This window comes from Typha angustifolia, chromosome 14 (assembly GCF_048772165.1).
Source record: "Typha angustifolia cultivar Huaian chromosome 14, ASM4877216v1, whole genome shotgun sequence".
NCBI classification, from domain to species: Eukaryota; Viridiplantae; Streptophyta; class Magnoliopsida; order Poales; family Typhaceae; genus Typha; species Typha angustifolia.
Genome location: NC_133252.1, coordinates 1,668,855 through 1,695,793, shown reverse-complemented (window position 1 = coordinate 1,695,793; position 26,939 = coordinate 1,668,855). Strand labels below are relative to the sequence as shown.

The 26,939-nt window shown below is 37.6% G+C and overlaps 4 protein-coding genes and 1 non-coding gene across 5 annotated transcripts; 4 read left to right on the top strand and 1 right to left on the bottom strand.

The window, feature by feature from the left end:
• Positions 1–899: 899 nt before the first annotated feature.
• LOC140775316 (phospholipase A1 PLIP3, chloroplastic-like) lies at positions 900–4,598 on the bottom strand. Its single transcript, XM_073118536.1, has 5 exons — positions 3,785–4,598; positions 2,816–3,319; positions 2,677–2,736; positions 2,038–2,454; positions 900–1,855 (listed from the first exon to the last, which is right to left on the bottom strand). Exons 1-5 carry the CDS (start codon positions 4,334–4,336, stop codon positions 1,286–1,288), a joined length of 2,103 nt encoding a protein of 700 aa, XP_072974637.1. The 5' UTR covers positions 4,337–4,598; the 3' UTR covers positions 900–1,285.
• A 1,290-nt stretch (positions 4,599–5,888) lies between these two features.
• On the top strand, positions 5,889–5,961 carry TRNAA-AGC (transfer RNA alanine (anticodon AGC)). The gene has a single exon. It is a non-coding gene; the product is annotated as a tRNA-Ala (tRNA).
• A 915-nt stretch (positions 5,962–6,876) lies between these two features.
• LOC140776526 (uncharacterized) lies at positions 6,877–8,609 on the top strand. Its single transcript, XM_073120257.1, has 4 exons — positions 6,877–6,981; positions 7,089–7,144; positions 7,238–7,535; positions 8,256–8,609. Exons 1-4 carry the CDS (start codon positions 6,903–6,905, stop codon positions 8,405–8,407), a joined length of 585 nt encoding a protein of 194 aa, XP_072976358.1. The 5' UTR covers positions 6,877–6,902; the 3' UTR covers positions 8,408–8,609.
• A 1,161-nt stretch (positions 8,610–9,770) lies between these two features.
• On the top strand, positions 9,771–11,168 carry LOC140776447 (uncharacterized). The gene is made up of 4 exons (XM_073120159.1): positions 9,771–9,919; positions 9,995–10,044; positions 10,139–10,364; positions 10,925–11,168. Exons 1-4 carry the CDS (start codon positions 9,838–9,840, stop codon positions 11,077–11,079), a joined length of 513 nt encoding a protein of 170 aa, XP_072976260.1. The 5' UTR covers positions 9,771–9,837; the 3' UTR covers positions 11,080–11,168.
• Positions 11,169–22,730: 11,562 nt separating this feature from the next.
• On the top strand, positions 22,731–24,870 carry LOC140776247 (transcription factor MYB12-like). The gene is made up of 3 exons (XM_073119885.1): positions 22,731–23,023; positions 23,135–23,264; positions 24,037–24,870. The coding sequence occupies exons 1-3, from the start codon at positions 22,891–22,893 to the stop codon at positions 24,701–24,703; spliced, it is 930 nt and encodes a 309-aa protein (XP_072975986.1). The 5' UTR covers positions 22,731–22,890; the 3' UTR covers positions 24,704–24,870.
• The last annotated feature ends 2,069 nt before the right edge of the window (positions 24,871–26,939 follow it).

Below are 26,939 nucleotides of genomic sequence, written 5' to 3'. Positions count from 1 at the left end.
AATTAATTTTTAATTTAATATTGAGACTTAACTTGAAAAAAAAAATCCCAAAAGACAGAGGATACCTACCATCTTATAGAATCAAAGTACGATGCGAAGTTCTACTTAATGATCAAGTATCAAATACAAATGCGTAGATACATGCCCGTGGACATAGCTTTCGCCCATCTACCAAAAGTCCAAGAGGAGCTTAGAAATAAATGACATGGCTGAGACTTGCAAGCTTCCATTATTCTTGATGAAGACTCCACGGCGAGTAGAAAAATGTCACTCTCTATGTATAGTTACCGTGTTGTAATTAATGATAAATTATGAGTATAAAATGATAGCTTATAAAATAGTGCTTAGATAGTTAAAAGAGGCTATGAGTTTTTCGAATCACAGCACTAACAGTTTAATTAGGACAGTATTAGAATTTAAATCTTTTTAAAGATATTTAGCTATGGAAAATATAGTATGATTTATTAGCTAGTCTTGCGTGTATCATAGTTGTGAAATAGTCTCATACGTCTGCACAATATTGGAGAAAACGAGTAATGTTTAAATCTCGACCACATAAAAATATTGGACCATAATTTTGTCACAGCTTCTCCTTTCCACATTATTAGGATAGAAATGAACAAACAATGAGATCATCTCTTTCTTGTCACCATTCACAATTAGACACATAGATTTTGTAACAAGGAAGCAAGAATGGAGAAATGCTAGGGTTTACGTTTCCGTCTCTGTTACATCATATGTCAGCATAACTATAGCAGTTAAAAAAATTGGTTATAGGAGTCGTACAATATTTTATTTCTTGCTAAAAAGAAACTGTAATTCGAGACAGAAGAGGAAGACTAAATTAATATAATATTGGTAAGAAAGAAGAATCCGTAAAATTATATTTATATTCCTACTACATCAGATGTCAGCATGTACTTAACGTTACGGGAATGAAGTAGTTCTTGGAAACAGAAAATTGCAGGCTCCTTCCGGTCAACATATCTAACCCTTGTCAGGTAGTAGATAATTGCCTGCTATTTTGAGATAGACACTGTCAATAGCATTAACTGCATTCTTACTCGAAACCAATAACAACAAACAGGACTATGATGGCATATGCTGCTAAAGGATAAAACTAGAAAAGAAGAAGATATACATTTCTCTTGATACATCTTACTTCTGGACATTGTCGTCCTCTCTACTTTTTTTCAATGGCGATCTCCATCAATGAAAGAATAGGTGAACAATGAATAAAGAATGAGTTCAGCTCCGATAATCTGGGAAGCTAAACTAGGCAAGCTTAAATCACTGAAGATAGTGTTTGCAAGAGCAATAACCGGGCTGGAAACAAGATCACAAGCAGCACGTTAGGATGATCGGATCCAATGAACTTTCCAATCCGCTTCAATGTCTCTCTTCCACCGTGAATAACGCTGGCAAAGATGAAATGGTGCTGATTGGAGTTGGTTGATCCACCTTCCTGGGCCACGATTATACTGCGATGGATCACCTGACCAACATGAGGCCACCAAGCATGGCGCTGTCGCTCCCTTTTCACTTTCCTCATGAGTTTCAGCTCCCGATGGATCAGAATGCGGACCGACTTCAAGTACATTTTCATGTCGTGGTCTCTGTAGATTGTCCCTTCAGAACCATATGCGGAGCGGTCACTTAGGATCTCCAATGGATGGGGAGAGTTTAGGAAAGCAGATTGTGCTGCATGTAGTAATCTTGCTGAATCATCTGAATCTTTTAATGGATCACCCAAGAGATAGAAACCACTGCCCGGGGGAAGAAGGTGGTGGTGAGGGGAGAACTTCTCTTCAGGTTGCAGGATCAGGAGTTTCCCCATAGGAGCATAGAGAAGTTTCTGTTGATAAATTGCAGCCTGTTGGTTAGAATGTTCGCTGAGATTTATGTAGAGTTATAACTACTTAATTACACACAACTTTCAGTACACAAGTGTTCAGGGCATAAACATTAGTACGATAAGCATTGACAATATAAATGTGAGGGGAAAAAAAAAAGATGATCACTATGAGAAGAAATTACCTGATTCTTGAGGCAAGGATGATTACGGAAGTTCCTGTTAACAGCCTTAAGAATCTTAGCAACATGATCTGGATAGTTGCAAGAAAAAGCTCGAGGAACAATATCTCTATGCATTGTTATGGCCTGCACATGACTCTTAGACAACCCCAATTTGCTCAGCAAGTAATCGCCTCCGCACATGATGGATGGTGCACCGAATGTGATAACAGGAAGTAAAGACGAGGCGGGTGCTTCACGTCGTATGAGCAACATGAGATTCACAAGCAGAGCGAGGCTTCCACCAAGAGAATGGCCAGTGAAGCGGAAAGTTGCTGAGTTACCGCGACAGTTCAAATGAGCTTGTATTTCTGGCAGGATCTGCTTATAGATCCCCTTGGCAGATTCGTAGATACCCCTATGTACAAGAACATCCAGCCCCTAAGCCACAGACGCACCCAAAAAAAAAAAACCTAAATATCAGATAAAATTTAGAAGGCCAACAACATTAACTCAGCATTTAACTTGTCCCACAAAATACAGAAGAAAGACAATTAATGTTTCGCCCAAATCTTAATTCTCAATATAGCAAATTCAGTGGGATTCGTTAGTTCACTAGAAGAAAAAATAGTTAGAAAAACTTATCACGAGTAACAACTATACCTCAAATTTGATTGGTTCAAATAAAAGATTTGCCTGCCAAGACTCAAGTGACTCTGAACCCTGCACACCAACATAACCAGATTCACCTTCAGAACGATAAATCTATCATATTCAGAAGAAAAAAGGGAACTTGCTTCACCTGAATGACACAATATCTTGTACCACTGCTATCATCGTCACATATAAACCACTCGCAAGGTGAAGAGTGTGCTGAATTCAAGTCCTCTGCAACAGCTTGTTTTGTCTCTTCCTTTGCAGCAACCATGGCAGTGACTGAACTTGTAGTGACCACAAAAGATGCCTCTTTGGAAGTTGCAATTCCATTGCTGTCTTCCTTTCTTCGTCCCAATTCAGTTGAATTCTCCCTCCTCTCTTCCTTACCAGACCCAAAGGGAAGGATGCCCCTTGTCTGAGATTGCAAATAAGAGGCAGCCGAAGCTGCAATGCGGTACGCAGCAGCTGTGCTTATTCCATTACCGTGCTCTCTCTGTTTTCGGTTCTCTTCTGCATCACCATGGCTTTTGCCTTTCGCTTCTTGATGTCGGTCTTGCGTCCTGTCCTTGTCAGGATTGAAAGATTTCCCTTTCTTCTCCAGTGATGAAGTCACAAACCGCAATCCGTGGTATTTGAGGAGGTTTTTCGGCTGAAGTATGGAAAAATATGAAAAGGTAACTACTAATAATAAACCTTTCAGAGTTCTATTTACAGACATCCACAAAACTAGAAATTTAGGTGGGGACACCAAACTTTGATCATGGAGTCTAAGAGGTTTCTAGCCAACAAATAGATCACAGGAGGCGTAGAGGAATTATGACAACTTTCTAACTCACAAAAATGCAATCACATGGGTGATAAGATCAAATAGTATTTCAAGAAAGGGCCAACCTCAAAAGGTAATATATATATATATCGACAACCTAAAGAACACCTTTGATCCCAGACATATTACCATCCAGAACATAACCCTCTAGAATAGTTCTTCAATTACAAAGTAAATAAAGCAACCAAGAGCTAAAACAGAACAACAAACATATTGATCAAATCAAGGACAGATGTTCAAAACTCCAAGTACCCAATAAAATTTGCATCATAAATCCAAGTTGCGTACCTTGATTCTTGGAATAACATACGCGAGGTTGCTGAGATACAACATCTTGGCATAGAACTGGGCCTCTGCAAGCGATACCTTCCACAGTAACCTCGAGAACGATTCCCTATCGAACACCACCTTCTTCCCCTCTCCTCCCTCGATGGCACATCGCCCGGAGCCTTCTCCTCCACCGCAAGCGACGCAGCGATCACCGTCCTCCACAACTCCTATCTCTTCGTCTTCTATAGACCCAACTCCACCTTTCCCCGCCTCTCTTCCCTGCCATAATGAACCCACTCGTAGTATCTTTATAACCCAATTCCCCTTTCTCCTCTCCTCCACCTCTTCCATCTCTTCCTCCTCTGCATCCCTTCTGTTCTTCTTCTCCTCGACGCCAACCTCCTCCTTTCCCTTTCCGCGCACACCTCCTCCGAGCCAAAGCTTCCTCATTGGCCGCGGTGCCCCCTTGGAGCTAACTTGCGCCGGCGGGTGCTGCTGGCGGGCGCGCACGTCCAGGCCGATGAGGATCGCCGGCGACGAGATCCCCCTAACCAACCTCAAACCATCCATTCTGACATCCACAGGGTGCGTTTGTTCTCTCCTTCGCAAGCAAAAAAGGCGTCTCCTTTGCCAAGAAAAGAGGGACCTTTCTGCCTCCCTTCCAGTCCGCTGGGTTTCTCCCTTGTAGCCGTAGAGAGAAGCAACCAATAAGCACCGCTAATTACAAAGTCTAAATGGAAAAAGGAGCAACTTTTAGGATTCAAAACTTAGGAAGTGTTTAGTTTTCTGGGTTCAATTTTGAGATGGAAGACCGGAAACGACTCTTGACATATGAGTTTGGACTTTGCAGAGCTATAGATTTGCGACACTCCCTATATGTTGACATGTAGTAGTATTTCGATTATTTGAGTTGCTTCTGTAGGAAACTCCTGCAGCTTTGGCTGTAGACTATTGAATGCGATTTGAAGAGGCAACGAGAAATTGGGAATAGATCCGGTAGTTGGGAGTAGAGTTGATAGGTACCTTGCTCATCACGAAGGAGGTCATGAGTTCAACTCCAACCCCAAACAATATCGTGGAGAAATTATTTGGTGGTTGGTAGTTTAGTGGCTCGGTTCGATTCGGTTGATGGCTCGACAGTGCGATTAGTTTGGAAGAACAGTTTAGCAACGCAACAGCTTGGAGCAGGACTCGGCGATGTTTGATTCGAAGCAATTGTTCGGCGACGCATATGGCTTGAAGCTAAGACTAGACAGCTAAAAGCTCGATGAGGCTTAAAGTGCATCTGTATCTCGGAAGGGTTAGCTCTTTGTCCAGTTCATCTCTAACCTTCGGACTCATGAATGATCCCCCCAGAAAAAAAGTAATAGTTGTGACTTTATTTGTGGTAGTTATTTTTTGGTCTCATCTCCAATTTTATTTTTATTTCTCATAGTATTTCCTTGTTCCAAAATCCTTTTAACTTTGCTTTTGTGAAGTCATTAGGTTTGTTCGATTAGGCTAACCCGATTAGGCTAACCCATGCTATTAGTAGACAAACATTCTACATGACATTATAGAGTACCAAGGCCGATTCATAAATTTGTGCCTAATTTATTAATCATGCATATCTGACGTGACACATGTTTTAATTATACAAGCTCTTCTATATTTGATTCTGAGTGCTGTCATATAAATATTGTTATCGATGTGTTAACGAGCATCTAAATATATATATATATATGAAACAGGTCTGGTGATTAATAGTACTAATCAAAATAGGAAAAGGAATGATTGGTACATTGAGCTTAATTCCACGACTATATCTTGGGCCAAATCTAGGCATTAAGTTTCCTTTAACTGTTCAAGCTAAAAGGAATCAAATCATTCTAAATATGGTTAGTGGTATTTATCTTGAATAGACCTTGTCGTTGGTCTCTTTATTGCTCACGGGGTTGCTCAGTGGAATTCTCGGTCCTCACAGTCTAAGAGTTCGTTGTCTGCTGAACAGTAGAAATTATTCAGCAATTAGTACAAGTTATTAGGACCTTATTCTTCCAACAAAGAGGTTATGGATTGAAATCTCGACATGGACGTGGACAAAAGTTTCTTCTGACTTCTATGGTCATTAATCACACACAAAGGGGATGTAGCTCAGATGGTAGAGCGCTCGCTTAGCATGCGAGAGGTACGGGGATCGATACCCCGCATCTCCAATTATTTATTTCTTTTTCTTCCTATTTATTTTGATTTAAAAGAGCTAATTGTTTAAGTTAGTTTCTATATTCCTGATGACTATATTAAAAAAATAATACAAGCTAATAAACTAGTGATAGAAGACGCGTCTTTCTCTCTCTCTCTCTCAATATATATTATAGATAGATATTTTTTAATGCAAATATTGGTTAATTAATTAGTAGCATTTGAGCTATTAGGTGGGACTAATTCCAATCTATTTTTCTTATCTATTCTTAAAATAATTGGCGCGTGGCAACTTCGACCAACCGAGTAAACTTTCCCACGTACATTGGGCCAAAGATCTGGTTACACCTTTATGGCCTCAAGTGTTGTTAACCTATGTCTAATCAAACCAAATTATGATACTTTTTTATGCTCAATGATGAATACAAAAAGTATCTTTAGTGGTTGAGATATATAAATATATAATATTTGAATGCAAGACTTCAAGAGAAGCACATTTGCTGCATGCCATATTAAAACTCTATGGCCTATATATTATGATTGCACTATTTTTAAAGTTAATTAAGCCCAAGAAGGTGTCTTATTCCCTAGTCTCAACCATGAGACAGTTAAGAGTCATCATCAGTCGACCCACAGGAAACATACAAGACAAAGCCATCAAAGGACTCTTTTCCCTGGAATTCAAATAATTAAAGGAGTTTAGGTTTGATTGTTGTGAAAAGTTGTTGATTGTTGCGTGCCAACTTCCATCCTCTCATTCAACTGTTCAAAATGTGCAACTCTTACTCATCACCACTTCAGTGATTCTTACTAGTGTGATAGTCATACCAATACGATTTAGTTTAATGTTTCCCTTTGGCTTAGTCTAGTTCTAGCTCAATGGAATCTTATATATAGACATGCTTAGTATTGTCTTAGAAGCCATCGTAGTGCACATTTGCATCAATCCTTTGTCATGGCTCCTCCATACTGCAGTCTCAAGTATTTATTTTTCGCAATTGCTCTATTCTGCATGGCTGCTTCTTACAGCAGAGGTGAGCAATTAAAGCAACTCAGTTGATCCACGTAATTCTCATAGCATTCATTTATCTAGTTCTTGCACAAAGTCTTCAAGATATTGCTGTCTCAAATGATCATGCAGCACAAGATCCAATCCAAATCGTTGCGAGAGCCGCACTTTGTTTCGATAATCGAACTGTAAGCAAAAAATGCAATTATTTTTTATAAAAAAAAGAGATCATAATGAAGTATTACTCCGATCTAATGCATGGTTAATTTGTTTTCCAATAGGTCATCAATGGCTGCCTCACGTCGATGGGGATAAACGTCAGTGCAACAGTGAATCTTACGGACATTCAACATAGCACTCCATTGGTTTCGAAGAATAATTCGAATATTAATTCTACTACTGCGTTATGCAATAGCCCTTGTTTTGATGATATGCAACTTATGATGGACTGCGTAGATGGGATAATGTCCAACTTCCAGGGTTACCGTTCTGGATTGATGCAGGGCGTGAAAGCTATATTTCAAATGTCATGCGGTTCTGGAAATAATAACACCGCCACTCCTGCTACTGGAGCTGCAGGTGAGTTTCAAATTTTATCTCTTGTTTAATTCATTAGTTGTAGAGTAGCTGATACTGCAGTAGAATTTCTTAGCTTCTTTCATATCTATCTGAACGCTTCCTTTTTTATGCTCCAGGTCTAGAGTTAAAGAGATCAATGTGGAACTCTCTTCCTAGTTCTTGAACATTATTAGGGTCAATGGATGTATGACATTTTTAATGAATTAATTCAATTCAAAAGAATTAACAAATCCAAAAGTACTATCGTTTAATCTCAAGTATTATATTAGACAAAATAGATAAAGATAACTTTGGAAATAAAGAAAATACTATTTGAAATGGAATGATTATTATAAAAAATATATGCTTGTCAAATAAAACTGAACTGAAATATGTCTCAGTAATCTTTTTTAACAAAGTGTGTGCTCTATTTGTAGATATTAAAAGGAAGGTTTTTATTTATAATATAGTTAAAATAGTGTTATTAATTTTTTTCTAATAAAATGAAAGAGAGCAAGGAAGGAAATTTATAGTGTTATCACAAGAGGTGTGCCAGTTTTATGCCAAGGTACCATATAAATCAACAACTTAAGACTAATTTTATGGCTAATATCCAAAATGTGTTAGTCTAACCTACCCATCAAAATCAAATCTAAAATAATTCGCAAATTATCTCTCTCTCTCTCTCTATAGACATCTAACTAAACATATCTATATATATATTATTTTCCCTCTTGGCAGATCCACAAGCAGCAACTGGGGCTAAAAAGATGGCAACTGAGTCTGGAAAGAAGACAAGTGCAAAGAGTGCAGGAGATGTTACTCTAATCCCTAATCGCAGATGGGTAGCGATGCTCCTCACCATTACCACTGTGCTGCTTCCATACTATTAATTAGGGAAGAGCTGGGTTATAAAATAACAAGAGATCTGGAAAGGACAAAAAGAAAGAGAGAGAGAGAGAGAGAGAGAAGATTGAGAGATTGAGAGACTATGAGATGGCATTCTTCTGAATCTACTATATACATACGGAAGAGCCTAATTTGTATGTTTGTCAGTTTATAAGACAAGATATATACACATAGACTTATGCTCTATGAACCGTATATACGTGCAAGTGAATGAATTGAACTTTGGAGGGAATCTTACATCAATCTTATTTGGACATGGATGATTGATATTTAATAAGTTTATCCTTAGGGCATGCATTACATATACAAATAGTTTGAGTCTATTATAATTTAATATATATATTATCATTCAAGATTGTGTATGATTTTAGAATTTTAGACAAAAAACCGGTCCCTTCTTAGAAACAAAAATACTGAACTAAACAATTGAGTTAATCCTTCCGTTCACAGATCATGTACACACGGTCAAAATATTCTATTAAATATTGCTCCAAGTTGCTACGCTATTAAACTGGACCTTCGAGCACCGAATTAATATTTTACACCCCTACACCTCTTGAGGAAATTGAGACAAATTAAGCCATTACACTTTTACGTGCATATAAATAAATTTATTTTTCTCACTAACCATGTTTAGGCTCAAACTTGCTATCATCTTGATGGCAGGTGTACATACCAACCAACTGATATATATATTTGGCCGGTGTCCAATCCATATATAAGGGCCGCTAGCTATTTAATTTTTTTTAAATTTTCAAAGTAACAAATATAATATCCTCTATTTCGTTAAATATATTGAGTTAAAAATTAACTTACAATAATTTTTAGGTGTTGAATATAATATACAAGTTGAATGGTAAATATCGATCGAATGATAATAAAAGGCAAAAAATAAGGTACTTTTAATAATGTTTTCTTATTTTTTTTCTTTATTGATTAGAGTCCACTAGATCTGATTTTAAGCTTCTAATAGATGAGTAAGATGCAAGTTTACAATGAAGATTAGTCTTAAGAAACTAATTATACAAGTCATAAAGGTCACTCTTTCCCACCAAACGCCACCACCCTGCCTGAGCCACAAGTGGAGAAAGCAACTAAAATTAAAAGGTTTCTAGTAGCCATTCAAATTACATTACTACCCTCATCTCAACAATGCATTAATCCCAAGCTACAGCTCTAGCTTCTACCAATCCCAAGTGCCACAAAATTATGAATGAGGGGTACTTCGGCCATTTTAGAAGAAAAAAAAAAGGATAGGTTTGGGTTGGGTTGGTGTGAAAACTTCCTACTTATATATCTATATAAATATATATCGTATAGAAATGGTAAGCAATGTAGTCTATAAAATCCAAAAAAGCTAGTGGTCTCTTCCATCTCTTCTACCATTATATTTCAAGCTTAAAGCTACTTCGCCATGGCCTTTCTCCATTGCTTCAGATACTGGTGCTTTCTTCTAGGCCTTGTTTGCTTCTCAAATATCTCTCACTGCATGTCAGGTAATTAACGTACGTTCCACAAATACTTATATATATACCTGATATCTAAAATATAAAGTGATCGATCATATGCAGATCAAGTGAGCATTGCTGGAAGAGCATTAACTTGCTTCGATTCTAGCCACGTAGGTGTTAAGTTAACTAACACATTTATATATATGTATAAATATATATATCTATATATAACATTTGAAGTTGTTGTGGAATATTGGAAGATAGGTTTATAGGAGCTGCGAGGAGTCGTATAGATTGAAGGCAGAAGGGAGTATCAGAGTGGGAATAGAGGCGACGGATGAGTACTGCGGTGGGCCATGCGTGGCTGAGACTAAGCTTTTGCTTAGTTGTGTGGATGAGATGCGAAAGAACTTCAGGTTCCGTAATGGTGCTTCAGTAGGAGACGTACGCCATGCTCTCACAAGGGGTTGCAGCCATTCTACTGCAAGAGGTGACATTCTAATATATTTTATCATTACGTACGTAACAATGATTGATTTCAATCAATCGTTAGGAATAGTTTCATTATGTTTATAGTGATTTGGTGAATAACAACCATCTCTTCCTTTTTTTTTTTTTTTTCCTTTTCTTTTGGCTTAGGGAACATTGTTCATTTTCTCATGTGTTTTAACAATTAAAAAAACTTTAAATGACTATTTTATTCCAAATTTTCTCTCTTTTTTTAAGAAAAAAATATGCGTAATTCTTCCTTTTGCTTACTTTTACTAATTGTCCTTGATATTTAGACTATAGTTCATTAAATAATTCTTTTTTTCATGCATATCCATTAAAAATATATATATAGTTTTTGTATAGATATCTCTTAAATTACAGAATACCTTTGAGATACTTTCTAACCCAACTCTACACTAACTAAAAATACCCTTGATAAAACTATTCTTTAATTAAAAAGTGGTAGTATTTCACTCACAAAATATATAACTATAATGAATTTAATTTCAATTAGGACATTAATGTTTTTTGCTAACTTATTCTCCTCTATATCTCTAGGTGATTTCACTGTGAAGAGGTACAATGATTACGGAGACGAAGATAATGATGAATATGACGATCATGATGACTGCTTTGATCATGCGAATAAGCTCGCTATTCCCATTCATTTGCTAGTATTCCTTTCTTGTGTTCTCCTTCTTTGGGGTTATTAAGCCATGTATGAGTACTGGGTTATTAAAAACACCCTACCCTACCGTTAGTTTTATTAATGCCAATTACCATATAAGTGAGTTGATAACAATTGATACAAAATGACCATAATAATATTAAATATTTTTTTTAGCATAAGATAAAAATAGGGTGTAAAATCTAAAAGCTCAAATATTCTCCATGAAGGATTATCCATGGGCTTATATAAATAAGATTAGACCCTGGCCCAAGCCCAATTTAGTTCATCAACTTTCGTGAATTCCGAGGAAAGTGAGTTGGTATTCTACGGGTTCGAACCCAGATCGATCTAGTTTTGGGTTGGACAGTTTTTGACAGAACAACCCCATTTCTTTTTTATTTGCATTTTTAGTACACTTTAGAACATAAATACAAAATGACTTAGCAGTGTATTGAATAAATTTAAATTTTTTTATATAAGTCCCTAAAAATGGCTTATATTACACGTCACTACTGATTTAGCGATTCTGTTTAAAATATATTAAGATATTAAATTTGCCTGATGAGTAAATTTAAATAACTCAAAATTAATTAAACTCGAGTTTGATTGACAGACCTAGATTAAATTTACGAATATCTACACAGAAAGCGTAAACTAACAATTAATCTGAGCAGCAAAAAGGCCAGAGCAAGGCTCTGTTTGAGATCAATAGCATAGACTCAGGAGACAGTCTGCCCCGTGTTCTTACTTAGTAGTAACTAAATAGTAGTTTTTGAAACCAAAAAATAAAAAAATAAAAAATAAAAAAAAGGTGCTCAAATAGTACGAATGCTTTAGTGTTCCCTAAAAGAAAAAGATAAAGGGAGAAGGGAGAAGGGAGAAGGGGGGGGGGGGGGGGGGGGGGGGGTTTTAAATGCCTTTTGTAGTCATGCATAACATCTGTGCCATGACATGACTCACGGAGTCATGGTCCAAAATGAAACAGATTAGAGTAGTAAAAAGCTACAAAACAATGAGGAAAAGTTCATCACTTTTTTTCCAAGGCATCTGTCGGATGCTCCACAAAAAGTCTCAATTTTTAGGGGATGCCTTTTAAGTGGAATCACTCTATAAACTATAGCCCGTTTTAATATATTTATGGTTTATTTTATTTTATTTATTTATTTCTCTCCCAACTTTGGACCACTTTCTATGTTTGATTTGAAGAATTTATGTACATACAGCCAAGTGTGGACCTAGTTCACCGCTGAATGAATCATGGCTCACAAAATGTATCAAATTAGGTTGAGATTTAATGAGTCATGGCTCCCTAAAATATGCCACGTTAGGTTAGGTTGAGATACCCTTCATGCAAATCCCTGAAATCAAATTGCCCATGATGTAGCAATAAAAATACTCCTTTTCTTCCTCTTGGATGCATAAATTTGTAATAAAATATTATATATGCCATGCATTGCATAAGTAATATTAAAAAAGAAAAGAAATATATATATATATGCCTCCCCTTAGTGATGATGGTTGTTAGCTAAGAGCACATTGTTCATTTATTTCTCCATATGTCATATGGTCTATCAACCAACCACTAAAGTGAACAAGTGAAAGGTCCTTCTCTCTCAATTGGCTCTCTGTTAAGGATATCAATGTCCCAAGGTACAAGCAGTTCATGTGGACACCAATGAAAAAGATAAATAATTTGGAAACAAAGAGCTAGCTGCTTGATGTGACTGCACTTAAGTTTGATAAGTCCATGCATGTGTTAGTTAATATTTTTAATATTTAGTATAAAATATTCGTGGAACAAAGTAAATCTAATTTTGTATTTTATAAATAAATAAATAATAATAATAATAGAATATTTATGAGATAAGTGAAATGTGTTAACTTTCCTCCAATGTATATCAAAATTATATATATAGAGTGAAAAAGAGAAATTAAGTAACCGTTAACGACCATTTTGAATCTATTAAAATTCTTGTAACAGTTTGAGTTTTAAATTCCTTTATTTATTAACTTAAAATTTGAAATTTATAACAGTATGAGCTTAATAGCATTGATAATGATCGAGTCGGCTTTCTAGAAAGTTAGACGTGCCATTTTCTACTCCTCACATACATTTTGGCAGGAACAAGTTGCCATGTATGTTGATATCTATAAAGAGCAGTGATGTCTCATAGGTAGTAATATTGAATAATTTGTCTCGTTCATTAATTTACATCATAGAAATTTCTCAAAGAGTCATCGCTATCGTCTTCCTCTCCATCTTAGTTTTGTCATCTTTATGTCATCCTGTGTCATGCACCAACGTTGAGCAGTGATGCTATAATACTCAGGAAATTAGGTGAAATAGTCTCTAGATCTCTTTGTTTCTTTTCTCGGTTTCAGTATCTTTTGATACAAATGGCTTAAATTTTGAGAGCTCGTTACCCAGTTAGTCAAACAGCATACGTAAGATGTCAATTTTAGCTTTTGATAAGTTTAGAGATAGAATATTTTCTTAATGATTGGACCTTCACCAACGAGACAATTAATTTAGAGCACTCCTTATACCCTCCTCCTCCTCCTAAAGAAAGCTTCTTCTCCTTTTATGACTGTGTTTAAAGGTCGAGTGGGCAAGCCATCATGCATGCATGCATCAACTATATGAAGATCTACCGAATCACTTAAGTTCACGTGGAACTCGAATATGTGCTACTAAACAACTGATACTTTTTATATAAATATTATTATTTTGATTATTCTTTGATTGGTTGGAAGATCTTGTAACTCTCTATGTTATGAATACTAGTTATTTAGTATTACCATCTTTTAGGTCAGAATTAGAACTCATTCTAGAAAAGAGACGATACGTGTGGCTTTTATCCCTTTTGACTGCCAAGATTAGTATCGTCCTCCATGGGAAAGAAAACAAAAAGGAAAAACAAATAAGTAATTAAGAAACCGTGGAAATGGAGTATGGATATAAAGAAACCAACACGCTCTGACTTTTATTACGTATCTTTTGTCCTCGTGTTAATTATTAGGTGAACTTTCCTCTTAGTGCCTCTAATTATCGTGGTCCAAGATTTTTCTATTTCTCCCCCTTAATAAATCTATTCGAGGGCCAAGTTTAGCCATGTGGTTGTGTCCCCATGCTTCATTTATATATATTACGACACCATGAACTCACGAAGAAAATTACATCGATCGTCGATCCATGCAACTGCAACTGCTTGTTAACATTTATATATATACCAGAGCTAATCTTTTAAGAGATCCTACATTTAAACCTCGTTAATCACATTCTGTTAATGCATCAAATAAAGATTGAGAAGGGAGTATAAACTATCCTTTCTTATGAGAAAGCATCCTATCGGAATATTCATGTAAGGTACCGTTACATGAATATTTGAATCGATTTAGATTCATGTCATGGTCCATGCATCTTAAATTCACATATTGAAGCTTGCTTCTTAGTTGGGTGTTTAGCTTCTCAAGATTTATGATGTTTTATCTGTTGTGCAAATCTACCAAATGGGTGAAAGAAGCGGAAGCAAGACCTTCATCCCAAATAGCTCAAATGGGAATAGTGAAAGAAAACTCAATGCAAAGCTTTCAAATACTCCAATAAGGATGTTAATAGTGTTAGAAAAGCCCTAAGCAAGTTCTGACCACAGATTAACACCCTAATATATGCAAGCACCAAGAAAGACAACAATGGAGACAATAGAGAGAGAGAGACAAGATTTACGTGGTTCGGCGATGTGCTTACGTCCACGGGCGGAGCAATCTTCTTTACTATACAAATCCCTCACTTACAAAGAGTTTAACAACTCTAATCACTCTCAATACAATGGTGGCTCAACCCTCATTAATGTTTTTTTTAACCACTAGCCCTAGAAAACCCACTTTAGTATTTATAGTCAGGTTCAGAAAAGGGGGTTTTCAGAGTCGCGTTCGAACGCCCTCGGGGCGCGTTCGAACGCACCCAGTGTTAATACAGCAAAACTCAAGGGGCGTTCGAACGCGGGAGGGGCCCGTTCGAACGCCTGCAGAAACAACTGCTCTCGGGTTGGCTCGCGTTCGAACGCGGCTGGAGCCGTTCGAACGCCTGTAGAAAGTTTGCTCTCGGGTTGGCTCGCGTTCGAACGCAACTGGGGCCGTTCGAACGCACGGCACAGAAATGTTGAACATTGCTGAATTTTTACTGAAAACTGAATTTGAGCCAATTTTTAACAATTCTCCACCTTGGCGAAGAACTCAAACTTCAGCAAATCATTCTCCACCATTCCAAAGTGACTTAATCCTCCAAAAAATTGCTCCGCCTGCAAATTTGCGTCTTAAGACGCCAAACCAACTTTGGTCAATAGTGAGTGACATTAATCAAATCCAAGCAATGTTGGAATTTGATCTTGGTCACTACTTTTGTCAACATATCAGCCGGATTATCAGCAGTTCCAATCTTGCAAAGTGAAATATCCTTTTCTTCCAAAATTTCTCTCACAAAGTGGAACCGAACATCAATGTGCTTTGTCCTTGTGTGATGAACTTGATTCTTGGCCAAACAAATTGCACTTTGGCTATCACAATGTACCTCCACCTTCTCCTGGTATACACCCAAGTCATCCGTCAGACCAAGCAATCAAATGGCCTCCTTCACTGCCTCTGTCACTGCCATATACTCAGCCTCTGTGGTAGATAGAGCAACAGTCGACTGTAAGGTAGACCTCCAACTCACCGGCCCTCTAGCAAGTGTGAAAACATATCCTGTAGTGGATCTACGCTTATCCAAATCACCTGCATAGTCCGAATCCACATATCCAGTAAGCTGTAGACCAAGTCTATCATCTTTTACAAATTTTAGTCCAACACTCACTGTACCATGAATATATCTCAGAATCCATTTCACAGCCTGCCAATGCCCTTTTCCTGGAGCATGCATATATCTACTAACAATGCTAATAACTTGTGAGATATCTGGCCTAGTGCACACCATAGCATACATTAAGCTTCCAACAGCACTTGCATATGGTACCTTGGACATAGACTCTCTCTCTCGGCATCTGAACCGGGTGACATAGCTGCACTGAGCCTAAAATGAGGTGCCAACGGTGTACTCACTGATTTTGTGTTGCTATCAACTCCAAACCGCTGCAATACCTTCTTCAAATACTGCTCCCGAGTTAAGCATACTGTCCCCAATTTTCTGTCTCTCCTAATCTCCATGCCAAGTATTTTCCTTGCTTCTCCTAGATCCTTCATTTCAAACTCCTTATTCAACTGGAGCTTCTAATTTATCAATCTCCACCTTGCTCTTAGATGCTATCAACATATCATCAACATATAAGAGCAAATAGATAAAGGATCCGTCTTGAAGCTTCCTAAAGTACACGCAATGATCATAGTGGCTTCGCTTGTACTTGTGCCTCCGTATAAACTGATCAAACCGTTTATACCACTGCCTAGGAGACTGCTTCAAGCCATATAATGATTTCTTCAATTTGCAAACCAAGTCTTCTTTTTCACTGATTTTGAACCCTTCCGGCTGTGTCATATAGATGTCCTCCTCCAAATCACCATGCAAGAAAGCGGTCTTCACATCCATCTGGGCTAGCTCAAGATCAAACTGAGCTACCATGGCTAGTAAAATTCGAATCGAGGAGTGTTTCACCACCGGAGAAAACACTTCATTATAATCAATCCCCTCCTTTTGAGCATACCCTTTTGCCACCAATCTAGCCTTGAATCTAACTCCGCCTTTTGATTGAGGATCATCCTTCTTGGCATATATCCACTTGCACCCAATAGCTTTCTTCCCCTTAGGGAGCTCCACCAAATTCCAAGTTCTATTTTTCTCAAGGGCCTTCATTTCATCAACCATCGCCCTTTTCCAATTTGCTCTTTCGGTGTTCTTCATAGCTTCTTTGAAGAAAGCGGGAAAGTCTTTATCAATTACCGGAAGAGCATAGGCCAACATATCAGAATAGCGTGTCGGTTTTCTGATTTCTCTTCTTGGCCTTCTAACTGCTATGGAATCTTGATCATCAGTTTCTGGCTCCACACTGTCATCCTCTTGCAAATTAGAATCTTCCTCTTCATTTTCCCCTTCTAAAGGTGTGTCTTGTGGTGGATTTGAATCTGCCTCAAACTCCACCTGCCGTGGAACATTTTCAGCACTGTCATCAACTGAGCTATATGATGCTTGACTTTGCTTCAGCATGGATGATTCATCAAATGTAATATCCCTGCTGATTACCAATTTCCTCAATTCTGGCCTCCAGACCCGAAATCCTTTCACTCCAGTGCTAAAGCCCAAGAAGATGCCCTTCTTGGCTCTAGGATCCAATTTGCTTTTCCTGACATGATAGTATGCAGGACAACCAAAAATGTGTAAGGAATTATAATCTGAAATGGGTTTGCCAGACCATACCTCCAATGGGCTCTTCCCATTGTTTGCAGATGAAGGTAGCCGGTTGATGAGATGACATGCATAGTTGACTGCCTCAGCCCAAAACTCCTTGCCCAATCCAGCATTGGACAACATACACCGAACCTTCTCCAATAAGGTCCGGTTTAGACGCTCTGCCACGCCATTTTGCTGAGGTGTCTCTCTAACGGTGAAATGCCTTTCAATCCCTTCTTCTTTGCATAACCTCATGAATGGGTCTGAAGTGTACTCTCCACCGTTATCTGATCTGAGCTTCTTGATTTTTTTGCCAGTCTGATTCTCAATCATCTTCTTCCAATTCTGAAAAATTTTAAGCACTTGGTTCTTATGGTGCATGGTGTACACCCAAGACCTTCTAGAATAGTCATCAACAAAGGTGACAAACCAGTGCTTTCCGCCCAATGAGGCCTTCCGGGTAGGCCCCCAAACATCTGTGTGAATGTAATCCAAGATCCCCTTGGTCCGGTGTACCGCAATAGCAAATTTAACTCTAGTTTGTTTGCCCAAAACACAGTGTTTGCAAAATTCCAACTTGAGGCTCTTCACACCCTTTAGCAAACCACGACTTGATAGACTTTGCAAAGCTTTCTGTCCTGGGTGCCCCAACCTCATATGCCATAGTCTAGAAGAGTCAGCCTCACTAACAGTGTTACTTGAGGCGGCCGCTACTCTTCCCAAATCAGTAGAGCCTTGTAAGAAGTACAAATTGCTTCTTCTTACGCCCTTCATCACCACTAGTGCTCCCAAAGTCACCTTCAATGCTCCACCCTTCAAAGTAACGGTGAAGCCCTTTGATTCCAAGACCCCAAGAGAGATGAGGTTCTTCTTCAAATCCGGTATGTACCGAACTTCTGTTAGCTCTTTGACGGATCCATCGTGGAGCTTCAAGCGAATAGTGCCAATGCCTTCAGCTCTACAAGGGCTATCATTGCCCATAAACACAACTCCACCTGAGATCTTCTCAAAAGTGGAGAACCAACTCCTGTTCGGACACATATGGTATGTGCAACCGGAGTCCAAGATCCACTCATCCGTGCTACATGCAAGAGCCGAGCCTACCAAGGCGCTTTCCGAGTCCTCATCATCTGACTGTGCCACATTTGCCTTTTGGGGTTTCTTGTCCTTGTTCTTCAAAACAGGACAATCATTCTTCCAATGCCCTTTATTGCGGCAATAGGAACATTGGTCTTTAGCAATTGACTTCCTATCTGAGGAAGCATCCCTTGACTTTGAGAAGGATTTGCCTCTCTTCCTAAATTTTCTGTTTTCAGATCTACCCCTCACCATCAATGCATCTGAAGATGACTCATGAGTAGCTTGCTTGTCCAATTTCCGGTACTCATTGTTAATCAATGCATTTGCAACATCTTCATAATGGATTGAATCCTTTCTATACAGTAGGGTAGTAGTGAGGTGGTCATAAGTGTCCGGCAAAGAATTCAACAAAACCAATGCCTTGTCCTCATCTAAAATTTCAACATCCAAGTTTTGCAAGTCCGCAAGCAACTTGTTAAAGCCATTCAAGTGCTCCGCCATCGGCGTTCCCATCTTGTATTAAAATCTGAAAAGCTTCTTCTTCAAGTAGAGCCGGTTCTCAATGCTCTTGGTCATGTATTTGTCCTCCAGTTTCTTCCACAAGCCTTTTGCCGAATTTTCCCTCATCACAAAATACTTTTGGTCCTTTGCTAGACAAAGCCGAATGGAGCTACAAGCTTGCCGGTTCATTTTCTCCCAATCCTTTTCAGAGATGTCTTCGGGCTTCTCCTCCAAGGTGATGTCTAATTCTTGTTGGAACAACACATCCATCACTTCACATTGCCACATTCCAAAATTGTTGGTGCCATCAAACTTTTCAACTTCAAACTTTGCATTTGAGATAAGTTTTCCCGATCTTGATGATTCCCCCATTTTACCAAAATTTCTTCAAATCCTCACTATTCCCAACTTCAATAGCCTAGGTTTGAAACCAATGGCTCTGATACCAATTTGTTGTGCAAATCTACCAAATGGGTGAAGGAAGCGGAAGCAAGACCTTCACCCCAAATAGCTCAAATGGGAATAGTGAAAGAAAACCCAATGCAAAGCTTTCAAATACTCCAATAAGGATGTTAATAGTGTTAGAAAAGCCCTAAGCAAGTTCTGACCACAGATTAACACCCTAATATATGCAAGCACCAAGAAAGACAACAATGGAGACAATAGAGAGAGAGAGACAAGATTTACGTGGTTCGGCGATGTGCCTACGTCCACGGGCGGAGCAATCTTCTTTACTATGCAAATCCCTCACTTACAAAGAGTTTAACAACTCTAATCACTCTCAATACAATGGTGGCTCAACCCTCATTAATGTTTTTTTTAACCACTAGCCCTAGAAAACCCACTTTAGTATTTATAGTCAGGTTCAGAAAAGGGGGTTTTCAGAGTCGCGTTCAAACGCCCTCGGGGCGCGTTCGAACGCACCCAGTGTTAATACAGCGAAACTCAAGGGGCGTTCGAACGCGGGAGGGGCCCGTTCGAACGCCTGCAGAAACAACTGCTCTCGGGTTGGCTCGCGTTCGAACGCGGCTGGGGCCGTTCGAACGCCTGTAGAAAGTCTGCTCTCGGGTTGGCTCGCGTTCGAACGCAGCTGGAGCCGTTCGAACGCACGGCACAGAAATGCTGAACATTGCTGAATTTTTACTGAAAACTGAATTTGAGCCAATTTTTAACATTATCTATAGTGTTGCCAGTTGGCTAAGCGAGAGACTTGCTATTAGAGCATTGCTCTATCTTCTCTGTTCTTACTGTGCTTGAGTACTTATTTTGATACCTGTGTTAACTGTTGTTCAGTCTGTACTACTACTATGTACGAGTTTGCTTCTAAGGTTCTTGTCTTATTATTTTTTTTTTCTTCAACCTTTGTGTTAAGTTATAATCAGTTGATTGAAATGAATGTTATAATTAATCTACCGACCTTTGTTTTTTAAAGAAACAAACGAATAAATAAATTTACCATTTCTCGAATATTAGATGGAAAGGGATGGGAATTTAAGATTAGATTGCTCCAAATCATGACATGCACCATTAATATTAATGACACCTCCAATGAAGGGAATTGCATGCCCATATATACATAATTGCATGACCTGTGTCTTTGCGATGCAGAAAAAACCACGTATATATATATATATATATATATATATATATATATATATATATATATATTTGAGGTTTCTTGAGTAGTTGCCATCACACACACTCTCTCTCTCTCTCTCTCTCTCTCTCTCTCTCTCTTTTATAACCCAACATTTCGGTATCTTAAAAGTTCTCAAGGTGACTTCTCTACAAATATAAAATATAAATTGAAAAATATCAAAATATCATTTTCAAACCCATGCCTCCTAATTAATGGCACAGGACAAAAATAAGTAATGAGTAGTAAGGATATGTAGAAAAGATTGGTGGGGAGAACTATCTTATAAGGTTTGTCTTTGGTGTAACGAGGGATTTACATATATGTGGTAGACCAACATTAAATTTACTAATTTGGGGAGGTTTCTTGCACAAACATATGACCTACTCCCATTTGGAAGTTTAATTTTTTTAGAAAATTATATTATATGGATATTTTTCTATAGATACAAAAAAATACTTTAATGAATTCTAAGGCCAAGTGAGGGTATTTTAGAATTTTCTTTTTTACTTATTTTCAAGAGTTCCATAGTATTATTTATTAAGTCAACTACTATTAGGTTAAAGTTAACTTAGAATATTTTTAAGATAATAAAAAGAGCGTTCTCTCGTACAGTAGAGTTAATTGTTTATTAATCAGTTTGATGAAGATTTAACGGTTAATATATTTAAGGATATAAAAGGAATGTAAAAAATTTAGAAGATATTACAAGTCCAATCAATAATTATTATTTTTTAAATATATTACCTTGTATATTATTTTTTGACAGTCATAATAACATAATATTTATCAAATGAAAGACATTTGAGAGTAATATATATATATATATATATATATATATATATATATTAAAATAAGGGTATTAAGTCTTTTTATAATTAACTTGATGAAAATATAACTAAATTTTCTTTGATTATTTTTTTAGTTTTAATATATATATATATATATATATCTTATTAGTTTAAGATTGATTTAAATTAAATTATTTAGTATTAAATAATATCTTTTAATTAAGATATAATTGTATCTATCACAATCATATCTGAAAGAGAAATCTTAACAAAAAAAGGACAAATAATTAAAAGTAGTTAGGCATATATAATTAAATCTTCTTAATTAATATGCTCCCCTTTTTTACATAATATGGCTTTGGAATCGGTACTGGATATGAAAACAGATTATTACAATCATTAGATTATATAATTTTTAGGGAAGTATTGAAGTATTTGCATAATAAATTACAAAATAGAAGGTTCAATGGTAAATAATAGTAAGGTGAGATGTGAATGATAATAAAAACATATTTAGTGAAGAGTTTGTAATAAATTTTTCTAATTTTGATCCACTCTTTTTTTTTTCATATATTTTATCGATGCCAACAATAAAGAGCATAAAACAGAGGAAGATGGTGCAGACTTTGCGTTCAAATTCATCATTTTCTATCAAATCTCAAGTCCTTATCTTATCTTGTCGAGCAACACAAAATGTACATGAATAAAAATTCTTACCAACCATAATAAATCTTGATTACAACCGAAGGAACTGTTTTAGTTTCCCTTGTCAAATCCTAATTAACGTGAGCAGCAAACTAAACAATGTGGTTAATTTCATTTCCATCATAGTGTTGAAGTGCTACATTGTCAACAAAAACCAAGCATGGAAAGCAGCCATGCAAAGTGCATGCATGAAGAATTCCTCCGATTACATCCTTCCATTTTGTTTGCACTTTACAGGTAGCCCATGCATCGAGGAGGTACCAAAAATGTATGTATGTATGTATGTATGTATGTATGTATGTATACGTGTATATATATATATACCACCAAGGCCATCAAGATGACGACGTATACAAATATCCGGATAATTTATGTAAAAAAAGTTGCGTAGTAGGCTGCCAACGTGGTTGATTCGAAGCCCGTGAGGCGCACGGACGTAAGTCCTCGAGCCACGACAACCCTCATCCCCAATCTGCAACACGTGTCCCTCCCATTCACCGCACGCTTTTTGAGCTCCACGTCATCCCCCACTCTCAGCTCGTACTCTTCCTTACTAAATAGTAGCAGATCCCATCCCACCCCCCAGCTCCTCTGGACTCGACTCTAAAAACTCTCTCTCTCTCTCTCTCTCTCTCTCTCTCTCTCTCTCTCTCTCTAGACATTCACACTCACCTCTCAAACCCACAACAGTTGTAGTATCTAGTAGTACCTAGGACACTCCTCCCTTCTCCTCTCTTTGTCTCTCCAGCTAGTTGTGGAGGAATGGGGAGAGCGCCATGCTGTGAGAAGGTGGGGTTGAAGAAAGGGAGGTGGACTGCAGAGGAGGATGAGATACTTGCGAGATATATCTCTGCAAATGGTGAGGGATCTTGGAGGTCCTTGCCGAAGAATGCAGGTACTTTTTCCTCTTCTCTAACTCACATCTAGAGCTTTCTTGCTTGCCACTCTCTCTCTCTGAGAAACTTTGAGTTTTGGGGTTTGAATTCTTACAATTGGCTGAATGCAGGGCTTTTGAGATGTGGGAAGAGCTGCAGGCTAAGGTGGATAAACTACCTGAGAGCTGATCTAAAGAGAGGAAATATTTCCAAGGAAGAAGAGGAGATCATCATCAAGCTCCATGCCACTCTTGGAAACAAGTAAATAAATTTTTTTTTTCGTTAATTACTTCTTTCATCTCCTTTTTATTTTTTATTTTGTTTTTTATACATTTTTTGTCCACATGCACGCGTACACTTCAAGGTGTTCAGCAGTAAGAGTGGTGGGTCCCCGCCATAGATAGACACGTGGTCAACTGTGCACCGACCGCCTAGGGTTCGTGATGCACGAGGGAGTGAACTCCTTTTTCTTTATTTATTTTTCCATTAAAAGGGTTTCAGTTACCTCGGGAGTTTTCCTCATATTCAACTCGAAATTAAATATATGAAAAACGATCGACTTAACCAGCTAAAATTAAGCCTATTCGGAGCTTAACTAAAGATCTAATCATTAATTTTTAATAGTAATACATTAGAATATAGATTAACTAGTGATATATTTCTCGACTTATTATTAAAGTTTAAAATTTGTTTTATATTTACCTTATTTATTAAGATAAGCGAATCGATATCGAAAATTTCGAGTCTCAAGTTTGTCGGCGAAGAACAAGTTAGATTGATAGTCCAAGTTACCTTTGGGTGTGAATATATAGTTTACAAATGTTATGAGATGTGCTTTATTACACGTAAGTGTAATAAAAAGTTAACTATCTTACAAACTAAACTATTTTATGAAAATAAACATTGATTTGGATTTAGATACGAAAAGATCCTCCTTTTGATTTCTTTTTACCTAATGAATATTTATTACACAACGTGATTTCCCTCACTGGCGTATTATTAATTGTTATTATTATTATTATTATGTTTGCAGGTGGTCCGTGATAGCCGCCCATCTTCCCGGCAGAACTGACAACGAGATCAAGAATTACTGGAACTCTCACCTCAGTAGACAAGTCCACAGCTTCCGCCGGACCATCGACGGCAGCGTCGCCACGCTAGACGTAGGCAATATCGGCGGCAGACGGCGGGGCGGCCGGACGAGCCGGTCGGCGATGAAGAAGAATATAACAATCCCTGGGACGAGGAAAGAGACGACGAAGCACATCGAGATGGCTGCAGTAAGCCCACCAGCTTCAATAGCACAGAGTGATGAGGGGCATAGCAGTGTCACCTTCCATGGGGTCGACGAAGGAAGAGGAGGAGGAGGAGGAGGAGGAGGAGGAGGGGTCTTGGGCCCTGACCACATTGAGATGGTGAGTGAGCTCTTGAGCCCAGTAGCCCTTGACATGGAAGCCATGCTATTATTCTCGCCGACTAGAGAAGGTGGGACACCTGTTACGAGTGGGCCTATGGGAGTTAATGAGGAGGTGGGGAGAGGTGGGGGGTTGGATTGGGACTTGGAGCAGCTGGAGGCAAAGTTATGGGATGAGGAGATGTGGCCATTAATGGAGGAGGTAGAGATGCATGAGATGGATGGGAATCGTTGCAGTGTGGAGGAGCTATCTGTGAATTGGCTTCTTTCTGACGATGGCTTGTGAGGGAGACCTCTTTTTTTCCAAAAATCCAATTCGTAGGACGATCGACCATGTATAGATAGTGACAACTGAGGGGGGTTTGTGCTTAATTTCTGGAAGCATGTACAATAGATTGATGTAATAATTCTTTTTTCAGCTAGTAGGTATGTTGTTAATTCGTTATTCATGCATACATAGTCAATAACTTTATTTTCACGATCGAAAATTATACATGCACATATATTCAATAACTTCATTACCACGTTAAAAAAATATATACGTGCACATATTCAATAACTTCTTTTTTACGTTTGAAAAAAAAGAATACATGCATGCAAAGAGTTATAAAATCTTAAGTAAACAAGATTGAAATCCTCGGATTCGTACAACTGATGATTTAAAAATTCAATGCAAACATGATTAAAATATTTTTAAGTTATTTATATGTGTACAAGTTAGATACCTCTTCAGTTATGAGACGCTCAAACAAGTAAAGCAGGCATAAAGAAAAGCAGCAAGTTTAATTATTCTTCTTCTTTCCGTAGTCCTGGAGCTTAACCTCTTTTGCACATATTATAATTAGAATTAAATCATCTACCTGCCAAAAATTCGAAACCCATTACAGCAGAAAAATGTCACCAAATATTTGGAGAGTTTCTGTCACTTTCTCCCCCCCAAGTTTAGATGAGAACATAATTTATTTATTTATTATTATTATTATTTTTTGTTGTAACTTTAGGCCACTATGTAGGAAAACTAATAATATATATATATCTATATATATGTGTGAAAGATTCGACACGCATTACAAAGAGAAATATGTTAACTACTTAATGGAGTTTAAAAAGCTTCTGTCCTTGTTACATCAAAGGACGTACGAGATGATGTACAATTATTCAATTTTTACTCAAAAGATGACGTCCTCCGACTGACCGACGGTCGAAGAAAAGAGAGGGACAACAGAAATGAAGGTGACCAAAAGGGAGCCCCAATAATGCACATCTTATAAAGGAGTTTTTGGACCAAACTAGCCCTATTCTAAGTATATTTTAACCACGTAGACTCTTGCTCGGATTTATTAATAAAGGTGGTCGGTTACACTGTAGTTCTATAAATTAACTTAGACACTTAGAAATAATAACTTAAATGGATTCTTAAGTTATTAAGAGAGCCTATCGAGCTAAGCGTAAGCGAATTGACTCCAACTCAAGTTCGACTTAAAAATAATAATTTTGAACCGTCAAACTCGGGTCTGCTCAAACTAAGCTGAGACGAACTCGAGCCCGAGTTTAACATGGATGAGTTCTTAATAGATTTAATCACCCTAAGTGGTGCAGAGTTTTTACTTCGCTCTTTCACCGGAGACATTCTTGCTATTAGTCACCAAGATTGGTTCCGTTCAATGCTAATGGTAGAGATTGTTGCCTTCGAAGCAGCTCTTCTCTCAATCCGTCACAGAACCTACCTCCCCCTCCTTATTGAAGCCGATTCGCTGCTCCCCGTTAACATAATCAATCATAATCCACTAACTATCTTAGACGATCATTATCATTGTCGAAGAAATTCACTTCGCTACTTTCTCCTATTTAATGAGAGGCAAATCTCATTAAGTACTGAGTGGCCTCCATCATTCATTATACGAGTTACGGTTGCACTTGAGTCTAAAACTTATCAGAACTTGTTTGTACATATTTTGGCCTCCGAAATTAGTGAACCTTTTTGTACTTGTTAAAAGATAATTAACATATTTTCTCTTTTCCCTTTAAAAAATGATTGGACTATGTGGCTTAAAGTTTGTTCTTAGTTACGTGTCCTAATGAGGGGTAGATATAAAAGAAAAACAGAGAGAGAGAGAGAGAGAGATAGCATGTGAGCTAAAGAAAGAAAGATGGATGACAAGAATTCATTATTAGATGCAATAGCATAAGGTCCCATTTCATGTGCTTTAGGAAATGTGCCGCTTAGTCTATTGGTGCTAAATAATACGGCCAAAAGTACGTGTAAGTTTGAGTGCCCTAAAAAGTGCTTTCAAAATAATTAAGGGCCCTAGGATCTTAGGTATATGTTCTTAAAAGTTCCCACAGTATCTCCGTTTTAATTTCGATCTCGTTCCTCACTCCACACTTTCTCTGATTTTCCTATCATTTTTTTTTATATTTTTTTTAGTGCGTTCAATAATTTTAAAATATTAATTAATTTAAAATCTTTCTTAAGTACAAAAGTAAAAATATAAAATAATAAAAGTGTTTAATGAATACAA